At 39.8% G+C, this 20988-nt stretch overlaps 1 protein-coding gene across 6 annotated transcripts in view; it reads right to left on the bottom strand.

Annotated features, from left to right (window-relative positions):
* Positions 1-17857, bottom strand: part of LOC122796591 (MARVEL domain-containing protein 3-like) — a 502950-nt gene extending 485093 nt beyond the window's left edge. Inside the window, exons 1-2 of one of the 6 annotated variants that reach the window (XM_044065192.1) lie at positions 17836-17857; positions 16394-16582 (exon numbers count right to left, since the gene is read on the bottom strand). In XM_044065192.1, the coding sequence (XP_043921127.1) occupies positions 16394-16542 (149 nt within the window). In that variant the 5' untranslated portion in view covers positions 16543-16582; positions 17836-17857. The other 5 variants (XM_044065190.1, XM_044065188.1, XM_044065189.1 and 2 more) reach the window with 5 other exon arrangements.
* Positions 17858-20988: the final 3131 nt, after the last annotated feature.

Here is a 20988-nt window from a genome sequence, read left to right on the forward strand (position 1 = left end):
CACAGAACTACATCTCTGAGACATCTATAAACCGAATAAAAATATTGGCAAACTGCTACACAGCCACTCCATCACCACTGCCTGGAACAAACTTGCCCTCTCTCAAAGAAACTCCCTCAAAGAAACTCCCTCAATTTCAAAAAACTTCTAAAGGACCAGTTTACTAAATCCTGGACCTGTCCTTGCCCCACCCCACCTAAACAACTCCTTCTCTGCTTCTCCTTCCCTGCTCAGCTCTCTCTACCAAATCTGCTCTTTCTACTGTCCCTCGATAGTCTTCCAACTCAGTATTCCCTTCTGTCGGTCATTCAGAACATTCACATTACATTTTATACAGTCAATTTGTATCATGACTGTTTGAAACCACAACTTTGCTATTGTATTCTAATATGTTCATATACAAGATGCAATTTTCTTTTACAAGTATGCATCTGTATGTTAAGATCGTGAAATCTTGTTTGTTACGTAATTGATATTTCTGTGGAGCTGTATTCCTCTCGTCTCCACTGAAAAAGGGCTCTGGAGCCCAGTCGGACCAATCCAGTTAAACAATCCACTCTACAGTCCATTGAAAAGAAAAATATACTGAAAGAATACTGGAATGACTGGAGGAAACTGGAATGAATGTCTATTTGTCAATTACCCAGAACTGTGTTGAACAGGTGTCAGTCTCTCCTTTATGTGCAAAGTTTTCCCTGTGGATTTCAAAACAAATCTGCAAACATTGTAGCTCAGTTAAGAATGCCTTATGTACAGTAGAGGTAGATGTTAACAATATCCGAATACTGTCTCCAAGAACAGTGCTGGTAAACTGAAATAGTCTGTAGAAATTCTGTAACATTCTGGAATGCTGCATAGCAGTGATGATATTCCTTTCCTTCTGAATAATATAATTAATATTCTGGAATGCTGGATATTTGATCTGACTTCTGCACTCGAGTGTCTGTACTGCCAAGACGTTCTGCATGTCAGTCCAAACAAACTAACTTAACTATGTCTGATGTATTTTCTAATACCAAAACCCAGCAAATTTCTACACATCTCTCTCACCTTAATTCCTAAGCCTTGTACCATACTTGTACTCAAATGTACTGCATATTCTGTTCTTATTAGTATTCTCGATTGAAGGTTATTTTCACTGACTGAAAGTGCATTCACTTTAACTGTATGTAAACTGTGAAGTCTGCATTTCTAAACATATGCAAAGAGAATACTGAATTTGTGTACATTTAAAATGATACGTGATCTAACATCCACCGATTCATTTCCAATTCCCCCCTTAGGAGTACCGCTGCATCACCCTCTCTAAAGCCAAATGGCTACCAGTCTCCTACAGAGTTGAGCTACTCCTAGGGTCTCCTCTTTTCAAACTACTTCAACCAGGTGCCTTTTCCACCCCTTGCAGCCAAACTCCTTAATAAGACTACAATCTCCACAACCTCTCCCAATTAACTCTCTCATTTGCTACCCCAAACAAGTGCACTGTACCAACAATTCTTTTCTTTTCATTCTTGCACCCAAACTCTTCAAGCCCTTACACATCAGTTAAAAGAAGTCTCATCACATGCATCACTTCTACATGTACCCTCTGCTCTCAGCTGCTCCTTCCCTCTCATTTACTACTAAAATTAATTCACATTTGCTTTCTACTGTTATCTGGACATTATCTGTCATTCATGACAAGGGCAGTGTATCAGAAAGCCAGAATCAAGAGACAGAGAACTGTGTTCCTCAGTGCAGCTGTAATAAATAAGAAGCCTGAAAAGGTTCAGTGTGATACATTGTCCCACATGTTGCAGGAGGAGGAAGCCTTACAGTTTTCTTAAATTTATATTTCTAGGGAAAAAAAAAAAGACAACAGAAGCAATAAAGAGGAAATCTGAAATTATCACGAGCCTAAAAAAAGTTTTATTTAGTCAAAATGTATTCTATACAGGAAAAAAAGGCTGGATAAAAATAATAGATGCTTACATTCCTGAACTAAAGAATAGAGCAAGATACACTGAATTTGGCAGGTTGTATGATTTGTTCAGGACAGAGTAATCTGTAGTCCAAACAGACAAGAGGCAGGGTTTAAAAAAAAATGATTTGATCTTAAAGCTACAAATATATGTTTACAGCAGGCAGAATTAAGTTTATTGAGGCAGTACAATGCTCATAACATGTCATTTGCAATCACAGCCCATGTAAATAAATTCACAAAAAAAAAAACTGTTACGGAAATTTTTCTCCAAAAGGTCCCGTCGGAAATGGTTTTGCCCAGCACAGATAAGTCTGACCGCAAAAAATATATGCAAGTAAAATACAGCATTAGCCTATCACGACCTATAAAGATATAGATAAACTTGTCCCTTTTCACTTTCCTCTCAGTTCATCAAGAGTCAACCTACAAAACCACCCACTAAACATGATTATTTAATTCTAGCTCAGAGAACATCCCTTAGGAATGTTTTCTTAATTTCTAGCTATCTGGCTATCCGATACCCTAGGTCATGCCAGAAAAATCACTCTGGAGTCCGTTCAAGGTACCAGAACAAGCAAACAATGTCTGGTACCATTTATCTACGTAGCTAGGAAAGCTGTAGTCATGTTTTACTTGTGGATAAACAGTGAGAGTAGTACTTGCATACAAGCTTCAGGAAACCGCTATTGCCCACCCTCCAATGACAGCTAAATACATCATGTACCACTCTCCAGGGACAGTTATTTACACCCTGTGATGCTGGTACTACCATACGACAAGCAGGCACTAGGAACATTCCCCAGACCTCTTTTTCAGAATGGTCTAACACACACAGTTTCCTACATCTATACAAGGAGGCACAAACAGCAATACAAGCCAAGGTAAAATTTTCCCCTCCAGGTTTCCTCTTGACATAAATAGCCAGGATCCTAGTAAGTGCAACCCAGTAAACAAAACATAAGTAGCCGTCATCTACACAGACAAAATACAGAACCCAATGAATGTCAGCAAAAATCTACCTGCCAACACAGAACCTAATGTCTCACCATTTGATGTGTCACTTGTAAAAAGACAGTTGGCAGCTATCTTAACTCTTACTGCTTTGTTAACACCAAACATTAAGTCATAGTTCTTATATTTCTTGAAACACACTCTAAATTTTCTAAATGAACAGTATCAAATTATAAAAATTATCACTGCTTTGGGTGAAGTGAATCCTTTATCAGAGACACTTTTGACTTTATGAATAAAATTAAAAGAAGAAAGTTTTTGTTGATTTAAAGAAAACTATGAATTATGAAAACTCTTTTGATGCTGAGGAAGAGCTTGACTGGAGAGAGTATGTATGGCAGCTAAGGTTAGATGCTGGTCATCCACCTGGGCTGAATAGGTTTATAAGTCTTAGTCTTAGGCATTAATTATATTTGTCATGTCACTTTTTAAATTGCTTTTTAAAGGTGTCTTGTACAAAGAAGTCTTGTAGAAGGACAAAAGCGCTTACTGAATGTTTTAATAAAGTGTGTTTTAGTTTCTCTTAGCTTTTGAGCCATTTTTGTTATTGTTTCATTGTTTTACAGCTTACTATTTTCTTTTGTTTTCTTTGTTATTTTTTTAATCTTTACATGGAACATTATGGAAAGCCAAGTGAGCTCAAGTTTTATGTTTCTCCCACCAAATTTCTAATTACAGGACACACCTAGTGGATCTTTAGTACTGAACCAGGAAGGCTGTGTTATCAGAGCTGGTATCCCAAGAGGTAGCTCCAATTTAAATTCTAATAACAAAACCACAAAGGTAGAGAAAAATCAATGAATCCAAGAGCCAGCAGGAAGAAAAACAAATCCAAATGAGACAACCACTTTGACGAAGTCTCTTTTGTGGAGTGGAAAGTGCTCAACTCGAATAAAGTGGTTGTCTCATCTGGATTTGTTTTTCTTCCTGCTGGCTCTTAAATTCTAATAACAATCCTGTCCCTAAAAGATTGGATGAAGTTCTCTCTGGTTTTCTTGCTGCTCCTGTGAACCAGTTTAATGCAGTTGTGGCTAACAATGCTGTTATTAACATCGCTGAATCTTTTAAGGAATTGGAAAAAGATCTGGTAAAGCTGAAAAGGTACCAGTTGGATTCTATTTATTATGAAAATTGCTTGCGAAATGATAAAGTGACGAGAGGGCCGAGAGTGACCACTGGCTTGAACTAAAACAGAAAATGGGCTTAAAGTACTTGGAACTTCTAATAGAACTGAAAATAAATAAGGTCAAAGCTATGAATGAAAACATTTGCTCAGAATATTTCTTTTTAAAATATAACATTGCGACACCCATGCACTGGCCCACCACTCAAAGGAGCCTCAATCCTCACCACTAACACCAGTGAGGGGCGTCCACATAGGGGAGGATAACAAATAAACACACAGTAAAGTACAATTCCCCTTAAGAGCACACAGAGATCAGTCAGTCTGGGGCTGGTTTCTCCCTTTCTCTCCACATCCCCACAAAGACTCCCCACTGGCACAGCTATAGGGTCCAGATCTCAGTCTAGTGGCCAAGGTAAAACCTCTATCACCCTCTCTGTCCAGCCAGTGCTGCATGTTCCTGCCCAAGTAGCTGACACACACACACTTGGAGAGGGCTGGCACAGATTCTCCAGCTGTGCCCTCTTTCGGCCCAGTCTAGAAGGTAGTACCAGCTGCCACCACCCACTAATATCAGCTACTAAAAAGGCCCTTAACAAAGGGTGTCCAATTATTATTATTATGCAATATTACCCAAATGGTAAGTGTGACTGAACAGCAAAGCTTATTGGAGTGTCTTGGACAGTATCACTATATACATGCACTGCACTTGAGCTTAAATTATCTCTACACAAAACAGCCAGAGTTGAAAGGTTTAAAAATATTTAATAATAAAAACACAAGACAATACTTCTTACTATACAGTGCTAGTCAAGAGTTCAGAGATCGCAGGAAAATGCTTAAAATAATACAGTAGAATAGTTCTGACCAACACAGAAAATCACTTAGTCTAATATTCCTATTTCCTAGCTATTTCTAAGAGAAACACTAAAGTATAAGATCCTACTTACAATACAAACACAGAGTGCTGGTGCATTGGATGTTCAAGACAAAATGCAAAAATGATCTCCAATTCTCTCTTTAAATTGATAACAGTGCTGCTTCACATTACAGCACCCTTATTTTCTGTTTTCCAAGGCTAACAGAAACTCAGAGGTTAATAGCCCTTCTGATATTGCAGCTGGTCAGGAAGCCAGAGCAATAAAAAATTATACATGTAAATGCTGGCCATTAACTCTGGCCTCAAAACAATAGGAAGAATTCCTTCATTTAGACATCTTGGCTCCAAGTTTTGAAATCAAACAATTACACAATGCTTGACTTATCAGCCTTCCTACAGCAGAGTGCACAGTTACATTTTTGCAGTTCCACATTTAACAGCATTGTCTTCCATTTAAGAGAACAAGCCTGTGGCTTATATTAATATTTACAAATGACAGAATTTTGTAGATAATTTTATCTGGCTAGGCTGGCAGCCTTCACCTACCTTTACAAATGTTTCGAGTGACAATTGTGATAGTAAGTTTTGTTTTTTGCAGGACAAGTTTAAAAAAAAAAAAAAAAAAAAAAAAACAACACAAAATTAGGAAGATCCAGAGGGATATAGCCAACTACGAAAGTGGATTAGCCTATCCAAAGCCAGACTCTAATAGTAGCAACCAATCAGCAAGTGAAGAAATTTATGAAGAAAGTAGTCAACGCTCGCAAGAGAATATGGCGGAAGTAAGAGTTGGACAGAGTGATTAGCTCAAAAAATAGCTAATGCTGTATCTCAAGAATGCAGGCCAAGATGTTAGGAACTTTGGGGCAAATTATAGGGCCACTAATGGTGTTAAAGCCCACATTTTTAATTTGGTAGATGTATACCAAAATAAAGCCCACATTTTTAATTTGGTAGATGTATACCAAAATATAGGAACTGGAAAGCATTTGTGGGCTCAAATTGCAGCGCCTACGAGCAGAGCAGAGCACAGCTGACAGGGCTTCAGAGAAACGATCAAAACCAGAGGTGGCAAGCTCCAAAAAAAAAAAAGAGGGACAGACGAGATAACAGGTATGTTAAATACCGCTTTTAAAAACTGTCAACCTGTCAAGTGTGGTTCTAACTGACTGCAACTGCCATGTGCTTAAAATGGATGGTCTTTTGTACCTACATAAAGGGCAGACTTATGCGAGACACAATCTGTATAATAATCTGTTTTTATGCATGTATATGTGTTGTGCTTTTAAGGCTGCAATAGTTTGATAGTGTTTAACATTGTGGATGTGAGCTGCTTTCAACTGCCAGCACAAAGCAAGTCTATTTTGCACTACAGTATGTAATTTAATTGTACTGACCTTTCCTTTCCTTCTAGACTTGTACTTGATTGGCTGCTGTAACATTTAAATAGTCATCTGTTACATTGCGTTTAACATGGTCTGATGAAGCAGAGTTTGTTATCCGTGAAAGCACTTACCTGTTTGTACTTTTTAGAATAAAAGAAAAGAAACAACAAAACAAAGCAAAGATCGTATTTGCTGTGTTTGGAACCTCTGTGGTCGTTTTTGCTGCTACTATTCTTTTCCTTGGTGGTTCCTTTATCAGAAACGAGGTCTCTGTTGTATCCCTTATGCGAGACACTTAACTGCTTAAGGGATTATGTCAGGAAATTAAAGTTTCTCTTTCCTGACGATACTAATGTATCCCAAAACTTTTCTAAGCAGAGTTTAATTCCCCCCTCTGACTAGAGTTAAGAGGCATTAATTAATATCAGTCTCAACTGAGAGAGACGTTTGCTAGGAAGCCTAAAAAGAAATACTATAATTCAATGTCCAATGAGAGAGCAGTACTTTATCAAATTGTAAATGACGATAACATTTTAGTGACCAAAGCTGACAAAGGGAATGCCATGGTCATTAGGGACAGAGTTTTATTACCACAAAATGTTTGAGATGCTTGCTGATCATTTTTACAAGAAGGTAATTTTTATTGACAAAAAGTTTCTTATGATTGACTCTTGTTTACAGGAATGGGTTTTCAATGGAAGGATTGATAATGTAACTGCTAATTTTTTAGAAACCAGAAAGCCAAAGATCAGTCGGGTTTTTGGGTTAGCTAAGATCCATAAATTCTTGGACAACCCTCCTCTAACACCACTTGTGACCAGCAATAAAAGCAAAACTGAAGCTATGGCAGTCTTTGTTGATAAAGTTCTCCAAAAACTTGTCTGCAAAAGTGAATCTTATCAGAGACACTTTACTTTAGGAATAAAATTAAGAAGTTCAATTTTTGATTCAGAGATTCTGGTCACTCTTGACATCCAGTCATTATATACTATTAAACCAAATGATAGTGGAATGGACATTATTAGATCTGTACTTATTGATTCTAAATTTATTTATTGTGATAAAGCAGATTTGATTATAGAAATGCTGGATATTATATTGTCTTACAATTTTTTGGAATTTAAATTCCACTTACTTCCAACAGATTAATGGGGTGGCAATGGGTGTTGCAATGGCCCCAAGCTATGCCACTGTCTTTATGAATGTTTGGGAGAAGGCAAATATCTTCTCTGATATTTTGAAAATATTTACAAATGTTTTATTGATGATTCTTTTTGATTTGGAGGGGTGAAACTGATCGACAAGGCATTTTTTAGAGCATATTAATACTGTGTATTGGTATTTAAGATTTACATGTGAGAAACGTCTTGAAAGTCTTCATTTTTTAGATGTAACTGTACATAAGAGAAGGAAGGCTACAGACCAAGACTTATAAAAAAGGCAGTCCAAAATAATACCCACTTAAGTTATGATAGCATGCATCCTCGGAAAATTAAACACAATATAATTAAAAGGTCAACTGAAAAGGATAGACCATTCTCACTCAGGATGATTTTGATTTTTTCAAAGAAAGTAAAGCTCTTTGTCATAAGTTTATTAACAGGGTCTACCCAGAGAGACCTGTAAAAGAGAAATATTATGAGGCAGTGAAAGCAAGAAAGGATGGTATTAGAAACATTATAAGAGAGACTAAACATAATGTTAACACTTTAATGCAATTAACTATCAGCATAGATAAACAGATGATCAAAGCTGTCATTGTTGACAATTGGAAAGTTCTAAGTAGCTTCTCTGAAGTTAATAAAGTTGGAGACAAGCCCTTATTTGTTTATAAAATGGAAAAAGTTTTAAAAATTATTTTCAACTGAAGCAGAGTCTTCCCTTAAACAAACACAATAAGATGGGAATGTTTAACGTTCCTAACTGCAGTATCTGTAGTTACTTGCTCACTGGTATCCCAGAGTTTAAAATAAGGAATATTAATATAAGAATGAATGGCAGGCACTCCTGCAAATCGAAGTTTGTAGTCTACCTAGTCTTGCGCATCAATGTCCAGGAAGTTTTAAAGCTGTTGTTTACAGCAAATCATGAATTATAAAAACTTTTTGATGCCGAGGAAGAACTTGACTGGAAAGAGTGTGTGGGGCAGCTAAGGTTAAATGCGTATCATCCACCCGGGCTGAGTGATAAAGAATTAGAGTCTTGGGCATTAATTATATTAGTCATGTGACAATTGCTTTATCAAGGTGTGTTCTTAAATTGTTACACTCAGTCTGAAGAAGTTTTTTAGAAGGGCGAAAGTGCTTACTGAAGTGTTTTTAGTTTCTCTTAGCTTCTGAGCTGTTTTTTTGTTTTACAGCTTAGTATTTTCCATTTTTTTATTTGACCTGAAAATAAATGACTTTGCCAGTGTTCTTAAAAAACTAAAAAAAAAAGTCAGACTAATTCTGGATACGGTTCACAAGAGAGGTTAACATAACATTACAGAAATACAACATATACTGAAAATGGTTAATCAGTCCTAATGGATCCAGCCACCCTATGAGAGACAGACATTCAGAAATATGGGATGCACTACATTCAAGAAAACAAATGCACAAAAGAACCAAGAAAGGATCCTCTCATTCAGACCAATACATTACGAGATCTATGCTAATGCAATGTACCATAAAACTCAGTCTGCAACTGCAAAGAGGAGAGCAGAGCAGGCATTAATGAAGTAGCTCCACCTCTACTCATTTTTGACATCAGAGGGGCAGAGCTCATTATGCTCACCAATGCCCCCCTCAGACATCACAGCATCTCAGAGAGAGGAATTTAACGTGCGAGGAAGTCTGCATTTATTCCTAAAGGAATCTTATATTAATAATGCTAAAAGTATAGTTTTCAAAGTGCCCTTTCAGAGCTAACATACTTCAACCTACTATTTTAGAACCTAGTCGATGTATAGCATGATACAGAAACCTAATATCCCTACCCCAATAATGGGCCACAGACAAATGCTTCAGTGCATCCATATACTTGTGTGAATTTCATTAACACAAACCCCTATCTGCCATTCAGTCTAGAAAATACTAAAACCACGGGCCAGATACACTTCATGACCATGTTGTTGCAGCAGTTTTTCTTCGAACTGTACAAGTGTCTGCTTATAGCACCACTCTGTTAGCCATTAACTACATTTCACTAAATTGCTTGAATTAAGAGGCATGTGATGCCCAAATGCACAACTCCAGTCATGCAGCAACTGTGCAGTTTATTGGATGTCCTTCATGGTTCACTGTTGCAGTCATGACTGTAGGGGTTCTTCCTGCCAGCAGCAGCCCCCGATCGGCCAGAGTCTCAAAGTCTGGATCGGGCGTCAGCTGAGGTCACTTTTATCCTGACGTCAATGCGCCAGAAGGTATAAAGACCTCAGCTGATGCCATTTCCCCAGTCTTTCTTGCCACGCAGTGCCCTTTGCAGTTCAGTGATTCTGGTCGGCCTGTTCCTGTTTGTTTTTGGATTTAATCCCAGGATTTTCATTTTATAAGCTAAGTACCCCGTTGGGGAGGTCTTTTTCTTGCTCCAGTCAGATGTCAGAAAAAGTTAATAATTGTATTTCTTGTGGGAAGCAAATACCTCATAGGGATTTTCACTCTTACTGTCTTCCCTACCTGGGTCCTGACCATGACGTTGCTAATTGTGCGTTTTGTGCTAGATTTAATCAGCATACTATTAGGCATAGATATAACTTTGCCTTTTACTATTTTGGAAAAAGGTTTAATTATAACAGGTCTTCAGATTCTTTTCCGGCTTCTGGGGTGTGTAAGAGGCGCAAGGATGCAGACAGGCCTCAAGAGGTCCACAGCAAAGGATGTTACTCAGTTATTGCCAGTTGCTGGTTCGTCGGTAGTCAGTGAGGCGCCTTTGCAGCCCCTGTCGTCTGCCTCTTTTGAACCAATTGCCTGTACCAACTCTGTGTGGAGCTGATGGGGTCTTCAGAATTGTCAGGGACTGGACCTTTGGATACTGCTCCCTCAGTTGGGTCCGGAGCCGGTAGGCAGGTACCGGCTTCTGAGGGAGTTCTCAGGCCTTCGCAGCTTCCTGTAAATGTGGATTCAGTTTTACATTCAAAGACAAAGTCTAAGGCTCCAGCTAAAGTGAAATGGCAAGCACAGGCACCTTTTGATCAGGGTCCTAGGCCTCAGAGGCAGATGCTTAGGATGGCTGAAGATCTTTAACTATGATCAGGGGTTCACATCCCCCTCCTGACAAGAAGCCTAGATTACATTCCAATTATGATTCTTCAGACCAAATTTCTGTTTCTTCTGCTTCTTCCCTTGAGCAGGATTATTCTCTTCCTCCTTATGAGGATTCTGATGCTGAAGATTCCTTTCCTTCAGCTTCTCCTGAGGATTATTCTTTTGGTGAAACTTTGCATGATATGAAGGTGCATTTTCACTGGGAAGGGCAGGAATTCACTGAATCCAAGAAAAGGCTTACGGATTTTCTTCTTCTCCCACAGCATAGGCCTCTGGCTATTCCCCCTGTATTGGACATTGTAGATGATGTTTTTTTCGGAAGCTTCTCTCTCTCCTGATTCTTTTCCCCCTGCTCCGGTCAAACCGGATAGGTATTATAGGGTTCCAGATTCTCACAAGTTTCTTTTTAAGACTCTTTCACCTAATCCGGAAACAATTTCTCAGGGTCCTAAGGGTGTTAAAGCGGCCTCTGCTAAAAATCCTATTCCCTCTGACCGAGAGTCCAGGGCCTTGGAAAGATGGGGTAAAAAAGTTTATACTTCTGCTACATTGTCTATTAGGGCTTTGAACTGTCAATTCCATATGCTGAAGTATCAGCAATACCTTTTGTCTGTGTTTAAACAAAATATGTCAGCTGTTTCTATTGGTGCGGATAATCAGGAGTTACAGGATTTATTGCATGCTATTGAACAGGTGGGTAAACATACCCTGCATTGTGGTTTTGATTCTTTGGAAGCTTCTTGTAGGGCTGCAACAACTGGCGCAGTTATTAGAAGACATGCTTGGTCAAAGGAACAAAGCTTGCTGGATCAGGTTAAAGCCAAACTTTTGGATGCCCCTTTGCAGCATGATGTTCTGTTTGGGTCCAAAGCTGAAGAGGTATTAAAAAAAAATGGAGGACAAAGCCAAATCTATACAGATGGTTAAGGACCTCCTAGATTTAGCAGACACTGGCCAGCTAAACTTTGGTCCTTTCCGGGCTCGGACAGGTCTCAGAGAGGCAGATTCTGGCATTCCAGAGGTAGGGGACAGGCACAGACCCATTTTAGGAATAGGCAGTGGAGTGCCCCCTCTCCCAAGGGAGGTGAAGATAAGTCTCAACCCTACTGAAAACAGTCTTGGATTTCTCTTTTTTTAATCAAAATTGGAGCCACAACCTGGGACAAATGGGTTCTGGACATAGTCTCAAGAGGTTACAGATTTCATTTCCACACCTTTCCAAAACTGAACGGTTGGCCAGATCTGCCAAATCATCAGTGGGCAGAGGCACAATGGAAGGTTCAGCCCCTCCTGGCTATGAGGGCCATAGAATTGGTACCAAATTTAGAAATAGGGCAAGGTTTTTATTCCAGACTTTTCCTGGTTCCCAGGAAGGAAAATTCGTGGAGACCAATCCTGGTCCTTTCTGCACTAAACACCTTCCTAGATATACCAAAATTCAAGATGCTCACTCTGCAGCAGCTGCTGCCTATGTTGGGCAGAACGCTTGGATGGTGAATTTGGACTTAAAGAAGCTTACCTGCATATTCCTATAAGGCAAGAGTGCAGAAGGTATCTACGTTTCAAAGCGGGCTCGAAGCATTACCAGTTCTCTGTGCTGCCCTTTAACTTATCTACTGCACCCAGGGTCTTTACAAAGTGCCTGGCTGCTGGCACCAGTAATGACATTTTGCAGACAGAAGGGGATTCAAATATACCCTTATCTGGACGACGGTCTTATTCAAGCGGACGGCAAAGACACTCTACTTTGGCATCTAGCTTTTGTGCAGCATCTTCTTCAGTACCTCGGTTTCACAGTGAATCTAAAGAAATCAAATCTGGTACCCACACAACAGATTACTTTCCTGGGTGCTCTTCTGAGTACTACAACCCAGATGGCTTCCTTGACACCAGACAAAAAAGTGCAACTGGCTTCTTCTTTCCGACACCTGGCTTCCATGAAACAGCTGACTGCAAGAAAAATTCTGCAGGCTTTGGGTTACATGGCTTCCTGCATTCTACTAATACCATATGCAAGACTGCATATGAGGAAACTGCAGTGGTACCTCAAGAGTGTATGGTCTTAGCATTACCACAGTTTGGAAACAGTGATCACGATTTTGCCTCGTCTCCAGCAAGAGTTTCTTTGGTGGGCCGAAGCCTGTCTACAGAACAAGGGGAAGCCTTTTTGTCCTCCACCGACCAACCATGTTCTGACAACGGATGCTTCAGATTATGCCTGGGGAGCCCACATGCACGGGAGATGTCTTCAGGGTGTTTGGACAAACACACCTGCACATAAATTTGAAGGAGATGCTAGCTGTACAGAATGCCCCGATAGCCTTCATGGACCTTCTTCTTCCAGGACAATTGTTGATACAGACAGACAACACTACAGTGATGTGGTACATAAACAGGCTGGGGGGGGCTCTCATTCTTACCCCCTGTGCAGATTAGCCATGACTCTATGGTACACTGCCCTGACCTGCAGTGTCGACTTACAAGCACAATTCCTGCCAGGAAAAGACAACACTCTGGCAAACACATTGAGCAGACACATTTCGGATGCAGATGAATGGATGTTGGATGTTCGGATATTCAGGATGATTATAAAGGCGTGGGGATGTCTGGACATAGATCTCTTTGCATCCCCTCAGAATCATCAACTTCCGACATTCTGCACAAGGACCTACCACAAACTACCATGGAAAGTGGATGCCCTCTCATTCAGTTGGAAACACCTCTCAGTATATGCTTTTCCTCTTCTACCTCGGGTACTTCTGAAGATAAAATAGGACAGACCACAAATGATTTTACTGGCTCCCAATTGACCTCGGCAATTCTGGTATTCCACTCTGATGAACCTGGTTCAGGTGCCTCCCTGGATTCTGCCTCAAATCCCTCCTCTACTGTCTCAACGGGACGGCCGGATACTTCACAGTCATGTCAAAACTCTGAATCTAGCTGCCTGGTGGATCCAGGGTCTGTAAACACCTCTGCCCTTTCCAAACAGGTTATGGATGTAATCCTTGAAGCTAGACGGCCCAGCACTAGAAAATCTTATGCGGGTAATGGAAAAGATTTTGCTCTTGGAATCAAGTCCAGGGTAGTGATTCTGCTGTTCCGAACATTCCTCTGATTTTACAGTATCTGACAGTGTTGTTACATACGGGCCTTTCTTTTTCATCTGTTACGCTTCATGCTTCTGCTATTTCTGCACATTACGATACGGATACTCTGATTTTTTTCTCATCCATTACTTAAACAATTTCTTAGAGGGGCTAAGAATATTTGGTCCCCTATGAGGGCTCCTGTTCCCACTTGGGATCTTAACTATGTTTTGGAGAAATTAACCTAGTCTCCTTTTGAACCTGCAGCTTCCACGTTTGAAATTTTTGTCTTGGAAAACTGCTTTTCTTTAGCTATTACCTCGGCTAGAAGAATTTCGGAATTGCAAGCACTCATGGCTGTGGAACCCTTCCTTATTTTTCATCAGGACAGGGTATCTCTACAGACTAATCCCACCTTTATGCCCAAGGTGGTTTTGGCAGTGGCCTTGAATCAGTCCATTCATTTGCCTACCTTTTATCCTAATCCTCAAAGTGAGGAAGAAAGTCTTTGGCACTCTTTAGACGTGCACAGGCAACTTCATTTATACCTGGACAGGACCAAGATATTCCGGAAATCTGATAATTTGTTTGTCGCTTATGCTCCTACTGTACAAGGAAAAGCAATCACTAAGCAAACTATTTCCAAGTGGATTGCCCATTGCAACAAGTTCTGTTACTCTTATGGTAATCCAGTTCCTGTTAATGTTGGGACTCATTCTACCCGGACTACTGCTACTTCAGCAGCATTTCTTTGTGGGGTTCCTACCAAGGATATTTTGGAGGCTGCTACTTGGAGTTCTGTACATACTTTTTCTCAGCATTACAACCTCCCTCTCTATTCTAAATCCAGGGCTGGTTTTGCTTCTGTGGTTTTGCAAGGTTTTGTGACCGCTCCCTCTGTTTCTCTTCCAGCCACCCTTTCTTAGCTTTGGGACTCAACCCTACAATCATGACTGCAACAGTGAACCACGAAGGACATAGTACAGTTGTGTACTCTTACCATAAATGTAGATGTTCAAGTGTGTTCACTGTTGCAGTTTGGGTTACCCTCCCTCCTACCCCCTCTCTTGTTTTTTCTTGGAGTATTATCTTTTATGAGGTATTTTGGCTGATGAGGTTTTGGGCATGTTTTTTTTTTAGCCTTTTCTTTCTGGGCACCTGACATCTGGGGCAAGAAAAACTGGGGAAATGGTGTCAGCCGAGGTCTTTTATCCTGACGTCAATGCGCCAGAAGGTATAAAGACCTCAGCTGACGCCCGATCCAGACTTTGGGACTCTGGCCTATCGGGGGCTGCTGCTGGCAGAACCCTACAGTCATGACTGCAACAGTGAACACACTCGAACATCTACATTTATGGCAAGAGTACACAACTGTACTTAAAGCACAATCAAATTCCACTTCTGACAAATAGTGGTTTCTGACTCAGTTAACCAAGTAATTAACACACTTAAGGAAAGTGGTACCCCTCATGTAATGAAATATTTCGCCTATCATGCTAAACACCTGGCTACCAGTAATAGTTAAGACAGCCAGCACTGGCGGCTTACAGGAATAAGGCCCCGATTGTGGCACCAGTGACAAGAAACTGATTAAGGCACCATCAAAAGAAGATGGAAATACTCATCTTGGGTTGGGGAAGAATGTGGTGGAGAAGGAGAGGCAGCACTAAATTTGGCACCCTAAGGCAGAACTGCAGCTCACCAAGCCACCATTTAGTAGTCCTCCTCATTAGCAAGTGCATGCGGCCTGACAAGGAGAGGGCATAGCAAGTCCCTGCTGTAATGAAGAATGCCAAAGGGCAGAGTTGGGAACTTGCACAAAAATACTCATTGCCATGATGCCCATGAGAGTGCAAACTCTCAAGATCTCAGCCTGAGTAAGATGGGGACTTCCATCCCCCCCAGAGCTCATGGTCTGAATTACAAAACAAGGATATTTAATGGTCAGTACACAGACAGGGAAGAAGCACATAGATACATATACAAATTTCTGGTGTATACACACACAAAAATAAACAGTATATATTCTAGGTCACAGGGGGGGTAAGAGGAGCAAGCAATAAATTCCCATACTACAGCACTGAACAAAATCCTCCCCCACTCCAAAATAGTCCCAGCATAGTTTACAACTTATTTGTGGGAGACTGTTAAACAGGTATTAGGCTCCATAAATGTAATGCAGTATAATAAACAGTGCATAAGCAAAACATCCAACCTCTTGAGCAATGCTGCAGAAGACAGATCCATCAGGGTGATTGGCTTGCTCTGTACATTCCTTCCTGCTTACACAATGTATATGCTTCACCCCACACCATCACCCAAAACTGAGATATAACCACAATCCCTAGAAAAAAATGACACTGTTTGCACAATTCAAAACAGGGCTATTAGCTGATCCGCAAAGGCACATATTCTGCCCCTCATATAGGAAGGGACTGTGTGTGACAAATTATCAGAGTGAAATGTTTTGTCAAAAAAAAAAAAAAAATTATATATATATATATATATACACACATATATATATATATATATACACACACATATACATACATACACACATACATACACACACATATATACACACACACAATTTTTGACACCACTTTGCAGACGGTTCCCAGACGGGATGCTGTCAGTGTTATAACATGCTCTTAACAGTGATAATGCAATCAGTTCAATTAAGTTTGGTTCGCAATACCTGTCTTTAGTTGGATAAGATCTTCTGTCTGCCCCTTCCTTATCAGTACGCACATAATGCTTTTCATTGCCCTCATATCTCCGGTCATTGTATGATCTACTAGGGTGACTGTGCTCCCCAGGTACAGAGTCTCTACTTGGAGCGTACATCTTCTTCTTTACATCAGTTTATTTTGAAGTCATCAGCTGACTAAAATGTTAAAAAATAAAATAACACAACTTTAAAAAGGAAACAAAGTACGACTATCGAAAAAGGGTTTCATAACACTTTAAATGTGTGAGGGTGTTGGGACTTGGGGTGGGGCAAAACACGAATGAAACACTCTCCGATTAACAGCTACGCACAAGCATAAAAATAACTAAATTCCAAGAACAACATATATCCCGAAGAAACGACCTGACAATACCTAATAAAAGTTTTTTTCTTCCTAAATTTTAGGCTTAACGTCTTCACAGAACAGCACTCTCAGTTGTCCCTGAAAAAGGTACCTACTTTTAAGAACTTTGTTAACATATAAAATATTAACTTTAAAAGGTAAGCAAAACGTATACATCATTTAACCGTTGCCTATTCAGAGTAATATATAGAAACGTTCAAAATAAAAGAAGTACCTGAGAGACATTAAGCTTGTTGTTAAACTAGTAAACATAAATTCCATTTGACTAAAAGACAACAGAAAGCTGCAGCACATACCAGTCAATTCTAAGGTTTAACAGGTTGTTCCACTGTGCACACACCTCTATTACACCTGCTAGAACCAGCGTTAACCTACACCGTAAAATAATAACCACAGCCACGAACTAAAGGTAGAGAATGGTAAAACAGCAAAAAATCCGAAATATGTGTATATAAATATAAATCGCAGGTCTAAAACACTCCAAATACTAACAAACAAGTAGTTTTCCTCTCAACTTCTTCTCCCCAGCCCTAAATTACAGCTTCAGAGTACTATTGCTCAACCGGCCCTATTCTCGCGTGGTAACTCACAGCTCCTCCTTTCCGTCATGTTCAGGTAAAAAGGTAGAACCGGAAAACTCTGATGTTGTTTATTTACTTGGGGCAATGGACTAGTGGGTTTCAGTCTTAGCCATAAGTTACTTACAGCGGCACGTTTAAACAAAGTTAATAGTGTTCATTCATAACATCTTATGCTCGATAATTTACAACAGTATGCGATTGTTACTCTTTGTTAAGATTTAAGTCCAAATGGACCATATTTTTAGTTTTGCACAGGGTCAAAGGCTCCAGAAGTAGAAAATTAAATATCAGAAGGCCACCCCATGAATATTAGTAGATTTATTTTACTGGATTCGTTAACTGGTGTAGAACACTGATCTCTTGAGGTTTTATTTCAGGCTCAGACCAGGTGTAAAAACATTGCCCGTGGAGGGAATTAAACATGCTGGTAATACTTAACACGTGCTAGAGTTGTTGCATTATACCCTGGTGCTGCGGTAGCGTTGTCGCCTCCCAGTAAGACGCTGTCCGGTTCGATTCTCAACTAGAGTGTCTTCTGCGTGGAGACATGCGTGAATGGGCGTACTTTCGTTTAAGGTTGTGCGTCAGGCTGGTAACTCGGCACGTAAAAATCAACTACCAATCATTAGCGGACCGGAGTTCCGCTGTGGCGACCCCTAACCGGGAAAAGCCGAAAGACACAACAACAAAAAGTGCAGGAAACCCTAATGCTGCAATGCACTATCAGCAAGCCAGTCATCTGGAATAGAAATACAAGCCACACAGCCTTCTGGTCTTCTAGGACCAAGGGTGGGTATACTCCATGTTGCACCACTGACATTTTCTAAAGGAAAGTCTGACATTCGAATGTCCGTTATTCCTGCATTTATTCATCATTGTGCCTGTTAGACTAGATTGCCCAATTAATGCCAAAAAGGTAAATAATTAGTGAATCAACAGATGTGTGCAAAGTGCAGGCAGTCAGGCCAATGTAACAACTATCTTTTACATTGAAGCAGAAACTCCTCTTGCAAGATGAATCAACCATTCCAGAAATGTATGCACATCAATTCAACTGATGCCAAAACCACTACACAAATCATCAGGTGTCTGCGAAATCATGATGAGCAGATCCTACGGCTTTGCTCCCCAGCCTGTCCTCTTCACTACAAATCATGCTAGGGTCTACTTCTCTGTCCTGGGCTCAGAGTCATCAGGGTTGACTGTGACTTGTATGAGAGGAAGGAGGCCAATCTGAACAAGCCCATGTTTCTATCCCCAGGCCCCCTGGCATGTAGTGAACTCAAAGAGCCATCTCCGTTCTAGATTTGTGCTCAGATTTAATATGCAGCTTGCTGCACAAACATACATTAAATGGGCATATAGGTCAGGTCTGTGCACACCAAACAGGCCTCATAGAATTGCAGATTATGGCCTAACTTCCATAATGCCCTGCCTCAAATTTTCAAGTGGTTGCCTCTGCAACACCTCCTTTGGTTTACAATATAATATGACCTTACCAGACAGTTGACCTCTTCTGAACTGGGGATGATGTGGCTTCCCCAGAAAACCGTTCAAAATGCAATCTAATAAAAAGTACTCCCCCACACCTTAGTTATTTCATTTCCATTAGCTAAAACATTTCATCAGTGTCTAACTAAACCTGTAACCTTCTCCCTCAGGTCAGGACCCCAGCAATGTGTTTGGTGATACCTCCAAACTTGACAAGCAAAATGCAGATTCCCTGTCTAGTCCTGTCCTGGAACATTTCTGGCTGCTGTTCTCTGCCCTTTTTCTGTTCTGCTGACAAGCTTAATGAATCTGGAGTTCCTCTAAACCAAGATTATTAGTATACCTCAGACAAGGTAAAACCACTATGTAAACAATTTCCTGATGCATGATCCCAACAAAGTGAAACCAAGTAAAGTTTAAATATTTTCAAACTATAAACTTTTATGGATACCTTAAGCTACTACTGTGTGGTACCAGATTTGTATTGATTTAAACCATTTGTTAAAATGGGATATGGGCCGGTCATCAAAACTTGCTGCAACCTAGGTTCAGGAAGAGCACAAAATAATAACCATACCATGTGGTCAGTACATCTCTCACATCATACAAAAAGACAGTGTCCATTAACAAAGCACAGATAACAGGGATAATTTACAATAACACAAGATAGCCAGTGCCTGTCACAGAATTTCCCTTGTATGAAAATAAAATACTTTCATGGCCAAGTAATTTCATTTTTAACTATTATTTTACAAATGAAGACCCAGTGGCATTCAAACAAGCCTATAGACTCCCTTGATCATATGAACTTACATTACATGAAGGTCCCCTTTATCTGTTTTTATTAGCTTAATAGCTTTATAACCAACCTGGTTGAAATTCAAATGAAGCATAATAGCTGATGTTTTATATTCTGTGCCCTGCTTTAATAGACTACTTGCTGCTTATGTTTTTTTTTAATCTTATTCTAATACTGTATGCATTGCTGTCTCTCTCAACAATTTTCAGTCTTATAAATAAAGTTAAGACAGAACCATCCTAATCTTTGAAGTACACATACTGATATGAATTAAATGTATTCCTGTATGTCTAAGTATTAAGACATAGAACAAAGATTCCTAAACCAAAACTTCAGGAATGCAGTCAGAAAAGCTTCTGTGCATGAGACTGGAACTGATTTTCTTGTTTTTCTGTAAATATGTAGGCCATTATTAAGAGTTGATGGGTGGGCCCGGAATTATTGACACTGGGACTGAGCAAAAGCTGGTGTTCTCAACTGACACATTTCGATATGCCCCTTTTTTGTCTTTCTAAACGTTTATCATTGTAACATATAAAGGGGGCTTCTACCCTCCCTTAATCTCTCACGTTTAGCACTTTTTTCCTTTCAATTATTTACATAATGTTTAAGTTGGGAGTTAGGTGGCAGCAACCCCATTATGTTCAGATGCTATTAAATTGTGTACTCTTACTCAACATCCAGTTCTTTGCAGACTGCCTTGTAATCAATGCAGAGATGGTAGTGTAGCTGCAGGAACTGTAGTTTGTACGGTTTTCCAGCTGAGCATGGCTTGTCCAAGTGTTTTGAAAATATGAGTGTTTCTGGTAGAAACACAATAAGTATGTGCCTGGCTATGTGTGGTATTGCAGTCACTTGTATTTCAAACACAATTTACATTCTTCTTGGAGTTATAAATCTTATGATTGCTTTTAAAATGGCATACATATCATGAGTTGGTTGTGTATTAAAATGCCGTTTTTATAAAGTAGATATTTCAGCATTGCTTGTTTTTTTCAGTTAATATTATTAGGTTTACCTGCAGGTTCTTTTAAGTGAGCATAGCATAGGTTTCTGTTGTGATGGAGCATGGATAGTGAAAGAGTGGTGCTTGGTAATGCGCATTCTAGCCACAGAGTGGTAGTTATAATAGTAACATTCACCAATATGTAAATATTAGTAAACCCTTTACAAACAGTTCACATCTCTCTACTGTACCACATTATGATTAACCATACCTTATTCTGAGTCTTAAACATACCTGCTCCACATTGAAAGGATTTTTTTATCCATATTGGGAGGGTGGCCTAATGGTTAAGGTGCTTGCCTTACAAGTACGAGGTGCAGG

This window comes from Protopterus annectens, chromosome 3.part0 (genome assembly GCF_019279795.1).
Source record: "Protopterus annectens isolate FY-2018-M chromosome 3.part0, PAN1.0, whole genome shotgun sequence".
NCBI lineage: Eukaryota > Metazoa > Chordata > Ceratodontiformes > Protopteridae > Protopterus > Protopterus annectens.